The sequence below is a fragment of the Condylura cristata genome, unplaced genomic scaffold (genome assembly GCF_000260355.1).
Source record: "Condylura cristata isolate star-nosed mole 26May11 unplaced genomic scaffold, ConCri1.0 scaffold00017, whole genome shotgun sequence".
Lineage (NCBI taxonomy): Eukaryota > Metazoa > Chordata > Mammalia > Eulipotyphla > Talpidae > Condylura > Condylura cristata.
In genome coordinates this window covers 33,440,372-33,454,636 of record NW_004567118.1, presented here as the reverse complement: position 1 = coordinate 33,454,636, position 14,265 = coordinate 33,440,372, and the positions used below count along the sequence as shown (strand labels likewise).

The following is a 14,265-nucleotide window of genomic DNA, read 5'->3' as shown; positions in this document are numbered from 1 at the left end:
ATCTGCCTGTTCTGCTCCCCACTCTGTCTCTGGTGAATCCTCTCACCCTCCGCATCTCTGGCCTGTACCCCAGTTTTGTATGAATAAATAAATCTATATAAAAAAAAAATCCACACAAGTAAAGAGTGCAAAAATTGGGAAGCTAGATTATTAGCAACATATCTCACAGTTGATCTGGGTACCATGAACTGCTGACCCATTGCATATAGTACATGGCCCTGTAGAATGTGCCATAACTTTTCCATGTCAACCAACACTAACCCAGTGATCACTTGTGATAGATGAATCAGGAGAAAGAACACATTCGTTAAGATATCAATTTGCTTCCATTCAACCAACTCAGCAGCACAGTTCAATTTTAGTGTTGTAACTCTAGTCTTCAAGTGACCCCCTCTACAGACCTTCTCCAATCACTCCGTGATACTCACTTCATACTGACCCAGGTGGAAAAGGGCTGCAGAACGATTGGCATAACACAATGAAATATTTTCAGTGTTTGGCCTTGAATGTGATATTCCCTGCAAAATAATGAATTGGTTAAATGTGTAAATGAAAACCAGTTTCTTAAAAATATTTTTCAATTAATAGGTGTTTCACTATTAGAATGTATGAAACTGGGGAAACTAATGCATCTTTTTGTGTTTCAGCTTTATTTTGAACAAGCTTTACAGCAATGCTGTGAAGCTAGAGTAAGGAAATAAATATTCAAAACACTTGGAAGATGAGAGCATCAGATACAGCTTCAGCCATAAACAATACAGCCATAAACAATACTGAACGTAAATCAAAATGGGGAAAATAATACATGTATAGTCTTACATATAACAAAGGATATGTGGCATAAATAGAGCTTCACAAAAGAAGAAATAGCATATATCCTAGTGACAGGTTTAAAACAAAAGGATAGCTCATATATGGACAGTCAAATGTATGGAAATGGAAAAAGGTACTTTCTTTTTACCACCAAAATGGTAAGTCATAATGGTGGCATCTCAAATCAGTAGAGAAAAGATGGGGATCATTCAATGCAAATACTGGAGCAATTAGGTAACCATGGAGGAAAGATAAAGTTGGCTCTACAAAGATGATGAACTTTCATAAGAATAAATTCTGAACAAAATCTGAATGTAAAAATATATATAAAAGCACCAGAAAAAAAGAATAGCAATAGTCTAAAATAACATTGGAGGGCTTACCTGGTGGTGCAGGTGTTAAAATCGGCACCATCAAGCTATTGGCAGCCACTGCAGTTTGATCCTTGGTCAGGAAGCTGGCCTGTATAGCACAGCAGACCTCGCCTGTCTCACCAACTGCTCCCCTCAGTGTATTTCAGTGGATCTGTCTGCTCTGCTCCCCGCTGTCTCTGGTGAATCCTCTCACCCTGACACCTGTGGCCTACCACTTTTCTTGTATGTATAACGTTGGAGTAAGGAAACCCTTTCTTGACACAAAACCCAGAAGTCATAAAAGGGTAATAAATTTGACTATAAACACAACATTTTTTACAAGATTTATTTATTTATGCATACAGAACTGGGGTACAGGCCAGAGGTGCAGGGGCAGTGAGAGGTTTCACCAGAGACAGAGTGAGGAACAGAACAGGCAGATTAACTGAAATACACTGCTGTGGGAAGCAGTAGGTGGGTCTAGAGAGGTCTGCCAGGCCATGTGGGTCACTCCCTGGTCGGGAATCAAACTTGTGCTGAAGTGGCTTTAGCTTCATAGTACTGTGCTTTAATGCACTGTGCAACCAGGGAGGGCACACAAAAATTTTTTATAGCAGTAGTCAATAAAAGCAATATGAAAAGACAAACGCTGGGCTAGAAAAATATTTGCAATTTATATCATGGGCAAATGGTTTATTTCTTTACTTTATGAACACTTTCTACAGATCAATAAAATGACAAACAGTTCAATAGGAAAATAACCAAATGATATGAGCAGAGTATTCTAATGGGAAATACCTCATTCACAGTCAGTAAAATGCAAATTAAAATTCTTGAGGTAATTTTTTTTTAATCTATCAGATTGACAAAAGTGAAAGCGATAGCACAATGAGTTGGCAAAGGAGTGGAGTAATAGGCATTCTCAGATGTTGCTAGTGGGAGGATAAATCGGCACTATGATTATGGAAGCAATTAAGGTATCATATATATATATCTTTCAACATATGTATCCAATGGCCTACTGATTTTTCTAAGAATTTATCCTACAGATACACTTTTCCTATAGATATGTACTGAGTAATACACAAAGTTTCACGGAACTATATGTGATACTATATATATATATGTCACAGAACTATATGAAACAGAAATAACATACAACTTAAATACTGATCTGGAAGATACTAATTAAATAAATGACTATATTTCCATATAATGAAATACCATGTAGCTACTGGGGGAAAAAAATCATGAACTGATATAAGATAGATCTTACGATATTAAGTAAAAAGAAGTGTGGTACTGGCACTGTGTACAGAATGGTCTTTTTATGTAAAAAGAGTATGTGTATGCAGGAGTGGGAGATTATTTGTATTTATATACATATGCCAAAGTACCTCTGGAAAGATACATTCAAAGGTGCTTCTGAGGATGAGAAGCTAGGTCTAGAGGACAGAAGACATAGATCACATTATATATTCTTGCTATGAATTATTTCCTACTCAAAAATAGATAAAATGATAATAAAAGCCATTAACAGGATTGCTGAGGACAGAGAAAAATGAACATCCCCATGCTATACTAGAAGGGATGTTAACTAGTTCTTTTCTAAAGATAATGTAGCATAAAGACCATAAACCTTTAAAAAATACACTTAACTGACCCAGAATGGCCCTTCGAGGAATTTATACTAAGAAATAATCAGATGTGTAAAAATATTTATGGAGAAAGATGTTCATTGCAGCTTTATGATACAAAACAACCTGCCAACATTAGAAGATGCTAAATCAACTACAGTTCCTGGTAGTAGAACACTAAAACTGTTGTAAAGAGTCATGTTCTAGTGGAAAATTTAGTAACATGACAAAATGGTTACAATAAATCATTGAGGGAAAAAAAGCAGATTATAAAACAGTAACAACAGCATTATTGCAATTTTGTAAAAGAAAAACATTTTCAGAGGTGAGGAAAAAGTCTGGCTGGATGGATATAAACAAAAATGTTAACAGTACCTATCATTGATTATGGGATATTTTATTCTTTGTGTTTCTGTATATTTTCCAAGTAATTATATATTACATTTATAATCAGACAAAAACAACAATTTTTAAAAAAGATTTGTTTATGCTTACAGAACTGGGGTATAGGCCAGAGGTGTGGTAGGTAAGAAGATTCACCAGAGACAGAGTGGGGAGCAGAACAGGCAGACTGATGAAGTACACCGCTGAGGGTAGCAGCGGGCGGGTCAGGAGAAGTCTGCCATGCCATGAGGGTCAGCTCCCAGGTTGGGAATCAAACTCATGCTGTAGTGGCTTTGGAGAGCTTCATAATGTGGTGCTTTAATCTGTTGTGCCACCAGGAAGAGCCCATATTTTTAAAGATTTATTTATTTATGCATACAAGAACTGGGTACAAGCCAGAGGTATGTGAAAGGGTGTGAAAGAACTCACCAGACATAGAGTGGGTAACAGAACAGGCCAAATGACTGAAATACACTACTGAGGGGAGCAGTGGGCAAGATAGGAGAGGCCTGCTGTGCCATGTGGGTCAGCTCCATGGCTGGAGGTCAAATTCATGCTGCAGTGGCTGCAGACAGCTTTATAGAGCTGCACTTCAACTCCTTGCATCACCAAGGAGGCCCCAACAAATATTATTTTAAAAAAGAAAATAGCAGCTTTATAAAAAAGTGCAAAGGACTATAAGCATCAAAATATTAGTTTCATAAGATACGAAGGCTCATCTCTTCCAAATTCAAAGCAATCCTTAATTTTTTTGTCTGATTTCATTTCTTATTTATTTCCCTTGAACAACTTCTTATGCAATCATGTTCATGATATACATACATAAAATTGAAGAGATTAGCTCTAAAAATATTAAGCTATTTATCAGTAGATCATTACATTTAATGAATTTAAGTCTACAGTAATCACTAATGCTTACATATTAAGCTGAACACTTTCCTGTAACCTCACAAAAGCCCTCCTTTGGGCTTTTATGCTATAGAAACTGCTGTGTTAGGCATGACAGTTTTGGAAAATTAATTTCAAACTTTAAGTACAGGCCTGTTAAGAATAGAGGTATGCTCTTCAAATTTACATTCATTCTTTTAACATTTATATCTTGACACAAGTCCATATAGTCTGCTTTAACTTCATATTTATAAAAAGTTATAAAAGAACAAATTGTGGAAAGACACAATTCTTTCTCAAAATCTTTCTCAAAATCTTAGTGTAATTTTAAATATTTGTTGACAAATTTCTAAATGGAATTCAACCAGCCAGTAGAAAATGAGCCTATTTTCTTTTCTAACTTAATCTAAGTCATACTGGTTGCAAGCTAAAACTGGTTTGGGGTTTTTTTGGGCCAAAGTAACAACCACACAAAAATGGCATACAATTTAATGAGCGATGACAGACTGACAGACAAGGATGAGGCAGGGCAACAAGCTTACTGCTACAAAGGGCCTGAAGAAATGTGGGAATAGACATTTCTTGATAGAACTCAGGACATTTCATATAAACTGCCTTGTTTCAGAATATAGTCAAGGACACAATTCTACCAGTTTTCTTTCTCAAATAAATCAACAACAAAAAAATCAATCCTCAAATTATAGAGAGAGCTAACACACGCTATATATAATTCAGCAATATGATTCTATCTTCTGAAAAATACACACTGCTAAGTCGCTGAGACAGCTAAGTTCAGCTGGGATTGTTTTACCTTAGAGTACAGTACTGTGGCTTCCACATACTCTTTCTTCTGAAATTTTTTGTTTCCTTGTTCTCTGTAGAAAATAGTAGCATCAGGGTCCTTTTCCACGAGGTAACCTCTACAAAGCCTTTTTAAAAACATTTCATCTTCAGGTCTTCATGAAAAAACAAACATACAAACTTATTATTTTAAAGAAAGTTCTTAACTCTTGCACTTCAAACAAAAGAAAGTTCTTAACCCTTGCACTTGAAATGTCCTGAGTTCTGTCTGCAAAACAGTTCATGAGACTGTATGATGTGCTGTGACTTGGAGAGAAATCTTGTAGGCTCAGAGACATAGGGACTAGAATTTCAATTTAGAGGTCAGAGTGCTGCTTTTTATTCTTTATTTCATAATCTTTGGCCAATGAACCACCCTTTGGATAATACATCACAAGGAAGCCTTGCTATGGAGAAATAAATAATATAGAGTTTTTGTACCAAGGTGTACTCTCCACTTACTGTTCAAAATACTGACTGCTGGATAGATGAATACAAGGGAGGTAGAATGTGGGCCAGAAAGGGACAAAGATGGAGAGACAATCATAATGCAGTCAAATACTGACATTTGGGGAATTTGAAGAAAAGTATTATACAGCAACCCTTTGTACTATTTTTGCAAGTAACTGGAATTATTTTAACTTGGAAAATTAAAAATGTTAAGTATTCAGGACCTCCCTGGTAGTGCAGAGCTTAAAGTCTCAGCTCTGTCAAGCTATCTGCAGCCACTGTGGCATAGGCATAGGTTCGATTCCTCACGCCAAGGAGCTAATCCACATAGGGCAGCAGACCGCTTCCATCTTGCCTGCTGCTCCAGTGTATTTCAGCAGATCTGTTCTGCTCCCCACTGTCTTTGGTGAATCCTCTACCCCCATCCCTGCACCTCTGGCCTATACTTCAGTTCTTGTATGCATAAATAAATTAAAAAGTTAAAAATATAAATATACAAAGCTGTATATAATAAAGTTGATATACATAAATACTCAAAGATAGACACACTAAGGATAGCAAGTATACATTTTTAAAAAAAGATTTATTTATTTATGCATACAGAACTAGGAACAGGCCAGAGGTGCGGAGGTGGGGAGGTGAGAGGATTCACCAGAGATAGAGTAGGGAGCAGAACAGGCAGACTGGCAAAATACACTGCTGAGGGGGGCAGTGGGCGATACAGGAGACGTTTGCTGTGCCATGTGGGTCACCTCCCTGACAGGGATCAAACTAGTACTGCATTGGCTCTGGATAGCTTTATAATGCTGTGCTTTAACCCGTGACGCCACCAGAGAGGGCTCTCCTTTTTATTTTTCTTACTGACCTGTAGACCAATTTACTAATACTATGGTCCATTATTTTCAATTTGCTGTCAACTCAAAACTTGATAATTTTAATTATGGTAACCTTGATTTCTAGAAAGTCCTTTTGATAATTTTTTGATCTTCAATCATTACAATTTTTTACTACGTTAAAATATGCATTACAAAAAAATACTCTCTTCAGTGTTTTTAGGTTTATACTTCAGTAGTATTAAATATATTCACAATAATGCACAACTGCCACCATCAGCTATCTCTACAACTCTATCATTTTATAAAATTGAAATTATATACCCATTAAATAAAACTATTCCTATTCCCCCAATTTCCAATCCCTGGAAACCATCCTAGGTTTCTGTTTCTATGATCTTGATTACAGACTCTCCCTGACTTATGATTTTTCAAACTTAAGAAGATACGAAATGATAAACATTTAGCAAAAGTCATACTTGAAAATTTGATCTTTTCCTGGGTTAGCAATACTGTTAAAATATTCTCTTGTGATGCTGGGCAATGGCAGTGAGCACAGTTCTCACTCAGTCATGCTATCATGAGGGTAAACAAGTGATATTCTAGAGTATACTATATGGTTAGCATATTTTGGACATTGTATTTTGGCATCCCATCATGTCTATAAAATGTCCATCTGTGCCTTCTGCTTTGGGTGAGAAGAAGAAAAAAAACTCTAGATAATTTGAGCAGACCAATGTAAGCATCCTAAACATGCTCAAGGAAGGGTAGGCTTAGGTTTGATGCTTAATAAGGTGTATTAAGCGCCTTGGTACTCCTAAGTACTTCAATTTTATTTTTTTTATAGACTAAGTTCTTTACTGAAATCCATCTTTTTAACCTACACTGCCCAACCTTTCCTCTATTTTCTAAAACATATTAATCACAGTTATTAAAAATCCAGCAAATATTCTATAAAACAAAATGATTTTGCTTTTGGGCTTGAGTTTGGGTTTCCTCTAATGTCCAGTTTATCAATCAGCCCCAAATGGCTGATAAAAGTTTGCTTGTGTGGGGTGGGTCCTCCCTTGTGGCACAATGGGTTGGGTACAGCACTGCAAGTAGCAGCTGCTTCAGTGCAAGTTTGACCCCTAGCCAGGGAGGTGACCCACATGACGTAGCAGACCTCTCCTGTCTCGCCTGCTGCTCCCCTCAGCAGTGTACTTCCTCAGTCTGCCTGTTCTGCTCCCCACTGTGACTCTGCTGAATCCTTTCACTGCCACTACACCTCTGGCTTATACCCCAGTTTTGTATGTATAAATAACAAAATCTTAAAAAAAGAAAAAAAAAAAAGGTTGGTTATCTGTTCCCCTAGTCTCATGGCATTTAAATACCACATATTGTTTCCAAGTCTGTATCTTTAACCAGCCCTCTCTCCTAAAGTCCATGCTCATTTAGACATCTTCATTTGACTATCTACCAGACCTCTCAAACTGAAATCTGAAGCCTTTGATCTTCCTTCCTAAAATAGCTCCACCAATCACCTTCCCAGGTGATGGTAATTTTATCCTTCTACCTTTGGCTCTTCAGCTATAAATCTCTACAGTCACTTTTTATTTCTTTCTCAAATACACCATTTCCCACCTTTCAAGAAATGATACTAAATCTACTTTCAGAATCCAACCACTTCTCATCACCCTCACTACTACCACTCTGGTCTCATCTCACCTGGATTAATGCAAAAGCCTCCAAATAGTCTATTTCTACTCTAATCTTTAAATACTGTGGCCAGAGTGATCCTTTAAAACAGGGGTCAGCAAACTTTTCCCATAGAAGCCAGAGAGTAGATATTTAGCCATCAGTAGAAATTTATTTGGCCATCAGTGGACAAAATCTAGGTTATTGCACGGGTGATTAATAGAAGAGGAAACAATTTCCTATAATCTTTTTACTGACAAAGGTCAAAATATAATAATTACTGAGTATAGTTTTTTTTTTTTTGGTAATATAGTTCTACTAATGAGAAAAATGGAATTAAAAATAAATGGATACCATTTTAACTGGAACTCAGAAACAATGTTCCTCATCACAAACTGATTGCAAATATTTATTAGTGAAAAACAGTTCTTAGTTGATGACCACACAAAAACAGTTTGTGGAATGGATTTACCCTGCATGCTGTAGTTTGCCAACTCTTGCTTTAAAATATAATCTTAGCACTCTCAGAATCTTGTGAATTAATTTTCCAATGTATAACAGTTACCACACACTCACCAGCCTAAAAATAATACCTATGTATTATCTTCACATATCTATCCATCAGAAGTCATGGTAGGTTTGTCTGGGTTCTCTGCTTAAGGTCTTACAAAGATGTAATAAATCAAGGTGTCTTCTTATGGAGAGCATCTGGGAAATAATCTGCTTCCAGGCTCATCTAGGTTGCATGCAACTATAGGCCTAAGGTCTCTATTTCTTTGCTGGCTGGCAGTCAGGAATTACTCTCAGCTTCTAGAATGTTTGCATTTCTTTTGTGGGCTCTTCCATCTTAGAAGCCAGAAAAGGTGCTTTCAAATCTCAAGCTTTAAATCTGACTTTCCTTTCTGCTAACAGCTGGGAAAAAACTCTGTTTATAAAGGTCTCATTAGATTGAGTTGGACCCAACCAGAGTATTGTACCTTAAGGTCAACTGACTTTGGATGTCCATTACATCTGTAAAAACCCTTCAGAGAGGTACCTAGGCTAATGTTAAATTGAATAATTAGGGAACAAGGGTGCTGAATTTAGAATTCTGCTACCACATCCTGCAGTAACTTCATACTCAAAAAGGGCCAATATTTATACCACTTGCCCTTTCCTATTTTTTCTCTTTTCTATTTTACTTATCCCCTTTAACATATATACATTACTTATTTTTGATGTATAATGTCTGTTCTTCCTTGCTAGAATTAAACTTCTCAAATGTAAGCATCTTTTTTGTTGTGATGTATGTTTTGTTCACTAAGCACCTAGGACAGTGACTGACAAAATAGATGATCAATAAGCGAGTTTTCTGAATAAAATCTTGGGACACTCTTGCTACAGTTTTCTTTCTTTCGTTCTTTTTTTATATTTATTTATTTTGCATAGAAGAACTGGAGTGTAGGCCATAGGTGTGGGGGCATGGGTGTGTGAGAGGATTCACCAGAGACAGAATTGGGAAGTAGAATAGGCGATATACTAAAGTACACTGTTAAGGGGAGCAGCAAGTGAGACAGGAGAGATCTGCTGCACTGTATGGGGGTTAGCTCCTTGGCCAGGATTGAACTCAGGCTGGAGCAGTGATAGTGATGATAGCACTGAGACTTAATCCCTATGCTACCAAGGAGGAACTTGTTTTAATTTTCTATCGGTGTGTATACCAGGTTATGACATAAAAAATATATATTTTACTGGGCCTCCCTGGTGGTGCAAGTGATTAATTGTCGGCACTATGAAGCTATCTGCAGCCACAGCAGCACAAGTTTGATCCCCAGCCAGAGAGCTGACCCACATGGCACAGCAGATCTCTCCTGTTTTGCCTGCAGCTCCCCTCAGCAGTGCATTTCAGTCAGTCTGCCTGTTTTGCTTCCCACTATTTTTGATGAATCCTCTCATCCTCCCACACCTCTGGCTTACACTCCAGCTCTTGTATGCATAAATAAATATTTAAGAACTGTATGTGAATCCTCTCACACACCCCTGCCCCCACACCTCTGGCCTACACGCTAGTTCTTCTATGCAAAATAAATAAATCTATATACATATAAATATTTACTGACTAGTGTAGTCAAAAAGTTTAAAAACTATAGGGACTATACTACATGACCTCTAAGATCTTTTTAAAATTTCAGCACCTATGTATCTCTATGTGCAGTTAGTAATATTCTGTAATATTCTCTGGGGTGTGGCAAGATTCACAACAGACACTTTACAAGACAGTGATTATTTAAACATATTATTGACACTGAAAAAGGTAAGTAGCAACCCTACTGTTCCAGAAAAAACTGTGGAAACAAGAACTGCCAAATGCCCCACATAAAAAACCTGAACTTAATCCTTCCACCGAAAGTAACACTATTAAGAGAACACAACAAATGATGAAAATTCCTCTGGTTAAAGCTTCCATTCACTTACCGAAGAACTGAAGCCGAGTGAAGAAAGATTTCGCTCAAAGTTTCTGCCGTAGAAATTGTGACTTGCACTGACTTTGGGAGCAAAGACCACTTCTGAAGAATGTATGATTTCCACTCATCCACAGGTAAATCCATTCTATTTTAGAGCTATAAAACAAGTAAAAAAATAGGGAATTGAGAATTCTAAAATACACATTTCGCTAGTGTGACACAACAAAACTTGTCTTTTTCTATCGTAAGTTTATTTGTTAGCAAAGGATCTATATTCACTCTCACCAGTTCACTCAACATCTTTCATTCCTATTGAAATCTACTTTATGCTAGGTACATTGCAGGTGACGCTTATATTAACAATGAATCCGATTACAGCCACCATCCCTGTCCTCTCAGGCCCTAGTCGTTCAAATCAGAAATCTGAGAGACATCCCCAATCTCCTTTCTCATTCATCCCGGCAATGCTTAAAGTTAACGAATATTTTTTATTTCAAACATAGTTTAGCTTTCTTTCAATCCTAAAATTAATCCTTCAGTTCCAGCCCTGACCATCTCCTGTCTGGCATTCTCTCCGAAGTCTCCTAATCAGAATCTATGCCCTAAATCCTACCCAACCCCAATTCATTCCACCCTCCACGGAGACACACGCCAGTACTGTGCTTTAAATTCACCACTGCTCCTCTTAGCATTTAGGGAAGCGCAGCATACAGCTTCATTATTTGACCCTTTGTTTACTGGCTTATGCTTGTCTTACTTTTCTTCTGTACTATAATGTGCTACCCCCAGTTTGCCAGGCTCTCTAGTTTTTGTGTAAGTTATTCATTCTTCCGGAGGAGCCCTACCCTCACTTGGAGGCATTTCTGGCAAATTTCCACACATCCTTCAAGATTTAGCTCAGAGGGCACCTCCTCCAGGAAGCCTTTCTTGATTTTCCATCTGTGCATCCTACACACGTTATTTCTCCTGGGGCCCACCCATGCCTATCTGGAGTCAGAGCCACCCAAAACGCAAACTCCCTCCATAGACAGCACTCTCCTCTGAGGGCAAGGATAGGGCCTTATTACCTTCAGAGGCCTCACTGCGCTAAACTGAGCAGGGCACCAGCGGGAGGTCGGCACGCTGCTGCTGAAGGAATCAAGTCACAGCTTTCAGTACATTTAGCTGCAACTATCAGGGAACGACTCTAACTCTCCTCGGGGCTACCAATCTCTACCCGCCAAAGTCTCAGTGGGATATGCTCCCCAGGACCCGGTCCGAAAGTTCCGGAACTGCGCCACCGCCCCCAAACCACATCCGCGGCACGCTTGGCGCGCTGGGCGAACCCGCCTTTAGACCAGCGCCATCCGGCTAGGAGGCCCAGAAGCTGCGCGGGGACCGGTCACGTGAACAGCTTGCCGCTCCTCGACCAATGAGATTGCTTCTTGGCTGCTAGGCCCGCCCCCGTGCCTCGAGCACGTCGGGAGGCGGGAGTGGAGCACGCAGCTGCTCCGGCCAATCACTCTGGAGCGCGCGGGACCCCGGGAGTAAAGTCAGGCTGCGGAGGGCCCGGAGCGCGGGAGTTGGCGCAGCGGAGCCATGAGTGGTCTGAGCGAGGGGGCCATTGCGGTGAGTGGTGTTCAGTGAACTGGGCCGGCGGGACGGGGTGGCAGTGGGCGTTGGGGCTCTGCGGAGAGGAGCGATGGGGATAGGACGCTAGAGTAGTTGTTGGTGGGGACGGTGAGGCGGGGGGAGAGGGTTGGAAGAACCGCTGGGGTCTGAACAATCTCTCTCCTGCGAGGACTGCCCCCCCCACCTCGACATTGTCTTTTAAACATGCTGACGCTTTTCCTGCTTCAGAAGTCGAAACAGATAAACTATTGTTCTTCACCCTACTAGCCTCCAGCGTCCACTTAGTCTCCTCCCCTTCCCTGCCACAGCCAAACTTGCTGCTGTTCTCTGTTCGCATTTCTTTTGCTCGCCTGCCGTTAACCCTTTAACCCCTTTGAGTCAGTCGGTCCCTCGATCACCATAGAAACAACCCTGGCTGAAGCTAGCAATGCCTCCAAGTCGCGAAATGCAGCACCCAGTTTTCAGTTTGCAGCTTACCAGCGTTCTTAGCAGTGTTGGAGTCTGTTAAGCCTTGTTTCCTATCATTTCAGCTTCCTTGGTTCTCCCATCTCTTATTTTGCAAATCTTTTGTAATTTTTGACGACTTAAGGCCCTTTAGGACCTCTCCTCCCAGTATTCATCTGTATGTCAGTTGCTCACATGTTTATTTGTCCAGGGCTACTGTTAACTCTGAATGACAAATATCTGTAATCTAGCAGTCTTCCTGAAATCCTGAAAGACCATTTAAAATTCAACTCGTCTCCAAAGCTCATTTATCTTATTAAATCTGGGCCTTTTGGTGTTCTCTGTCTGCATGAATGATACCATTCGTTATCCATTAAATTGTGCTAGCCAGAAATGGAGAAATCATTATTCCTACAACTCCCATCTCCCTGCATGTCCACTCCATCACTAAGTCTAGTTTATTTTACTTTCAAGTATGTCACTTAAATCCATCTACTTATCTGTCCACACTGGCACCGGTATTCCTTGTTTGGTCTACTTACTTACACTAAACATACCATCTTCCCACCTAGTCCACCTGTTCTTTCCTCCTTTACAGCTTTTTTTAAAATTTAATTCCAGGTGTTTTCCATATTTTCCTTTACAGGGCCTTTGAACTTTACTTTTTCCTCTTCTGCCTAACTCCCCTTGCTGGTTAACAAAATGCTCAAATCTCTGCTCAGGGAAACCTTCCTTGACTTCCCTTAATAGGCTAACTACTTTTGAGACCCTAATTTCTGTTCATTCACTTGTTACCTGTGTATCTTTGGGCAAAATAGTGAACTCTGCTCTTGATGATGATAATGATACCTAGAGCCTATTGCATGAGGTCAGTGGGAAGATTGAGTTACTACATTTAAAGTGCTTAGCCCATACCTCTGATACATAGTAAATGAATGCTCAGTATATATTATTTATTATTGATAATCATATATTTAATTTTACATTTATTTGTTGATGTGATTAACACCAGCAACTTTCTGTCTTCTTCACTGGATTGTAAATTCTAGAAACCTGAATGTTTTTCTCTTAGCATACCTGGAGCAGTGCTGGCAAATTTTAGGTATTAATAAGTATTTGCTAATTGCATATGAGGCAATGAAAAAAAAAGGGGAGCCAGGCATGAATGAGAAAGAAAGGAAGCTTGGGAAAAACAGGAAGCGGGGGAGAGCAGTTGTGGGGAGTTGAATGAATATATGAATAAGAATGGTTATACCTGGGAAGTGATCACAAGTTGTAGTCTTACTAGTTGCTACCTTGTGCCTTTAAGACAAATAGGTAGAACGGGTAGTAGGAAAGGGAAAAAATAAAATGTTGGGTTGTGTTCTTTTAGTTGTAAGATATCTTCTCAAAATAGATAATGTATTTTTCTTTAAAAATTTATTTATTTATATATACAAGAACTGGGGTGTAGGCCAGAAGTGGGGGGTGTTGAGAGGATTCACCAGAGAGAGTGGGGAGCAGAACAAGCAGATGTACTGAAATACTGCAGCGGGGTGATACAGGAGAGGTTTGCTGCACCAAGTGGATCACTTCCCTGGCTGGCTGGGATTAGAACTCAAGCTGAAGCAGTTGGATTGCTTGATAGTGCTGTCTTTAACCCTGCATCACCAGAGCGGCCCTAGCTATATAAGCATTATATATATTTTCTCCCAATCTGAGGCTGAGGCTTGCCCTTTCAATCTTTTTTTTTTTTTTTTAATTTATTTTGCACACAAGAACTGGGGTATAGGGCAGAGGTGGGTGGGTAGTGGTGAGAGGAGTCACCAGAGACAGATGGGGAACAGAACAGGCAGATCTATTGAAATACACTGTTGAGGGGAGTAGCAGGCGAGACAGATCTACAAGAGAG

At 39.3% G+C, this 14,265-nt stretch overlaps 2 protein-coding genes across 3 annotated transcripts in view; one reads left to right on the top strand and one right to left on the bottom strand.

Annotated features, from left to right (window-relative positions):
* The window catches only part of SMYD4 (SET and MYND domain containing 4), a 31,039-nt gene extending 19,411 nt beyond the window's left edge, over nucleotides 1–11,628 (bottom strand). Inside the window, exons 1-4 of one of the 2 annotated variants that reach the window (XM_004685134.2) lie at nucleotides 11,387–11,628; nucleotides 10,330–10,475; nucleotides 4,887–5,031; nucleotides 429–518 (exon numbers count right to left, since the gene is read on the bottom strand). In XM_004685134.2, the coding sequence (XP_004685191.1) occupies nucleotides 429–518; nucleotides 4,887–5,031; nucleotides 10,330–10,463 (369 nt within the window). In that variant the 5' untranslated portion in view covers nucleotides 10,464–10,475; nucleotides 11,387–11,628. The remainder of the gene's footprint in view (nucleotides 1–428; nucleotides 519–4,886; nucleotides 5,032–10,329; nucleotides 10,476–11,386) is intronic. The other variant, XM_012725975.1, reaches the window with a different exon arrangement.
* A 184-nt stretch (nucleotides 11,629–11,812) lies between these two features.
* Nucleotides 11,813–14,265, top strand: part of RPA1 (replication protein A1, 70kDa) — a 42,175-nt gene continuing 39,722 nt past the window's right edge. Inside the window, exon 1 of the mRNA XM_012726638.1 lies at nucleotides 11,813–11,927. Within this exon, the coding sequence (XP_012582092.1) occupies nucleotides 11,898–11,927 (30 nt within the window). The 5' untranslated portion in view covers nucleotides 11,813–11,897. The remainder of the gene's footprint in view (nucleotides 11,928–14,265) is intronic.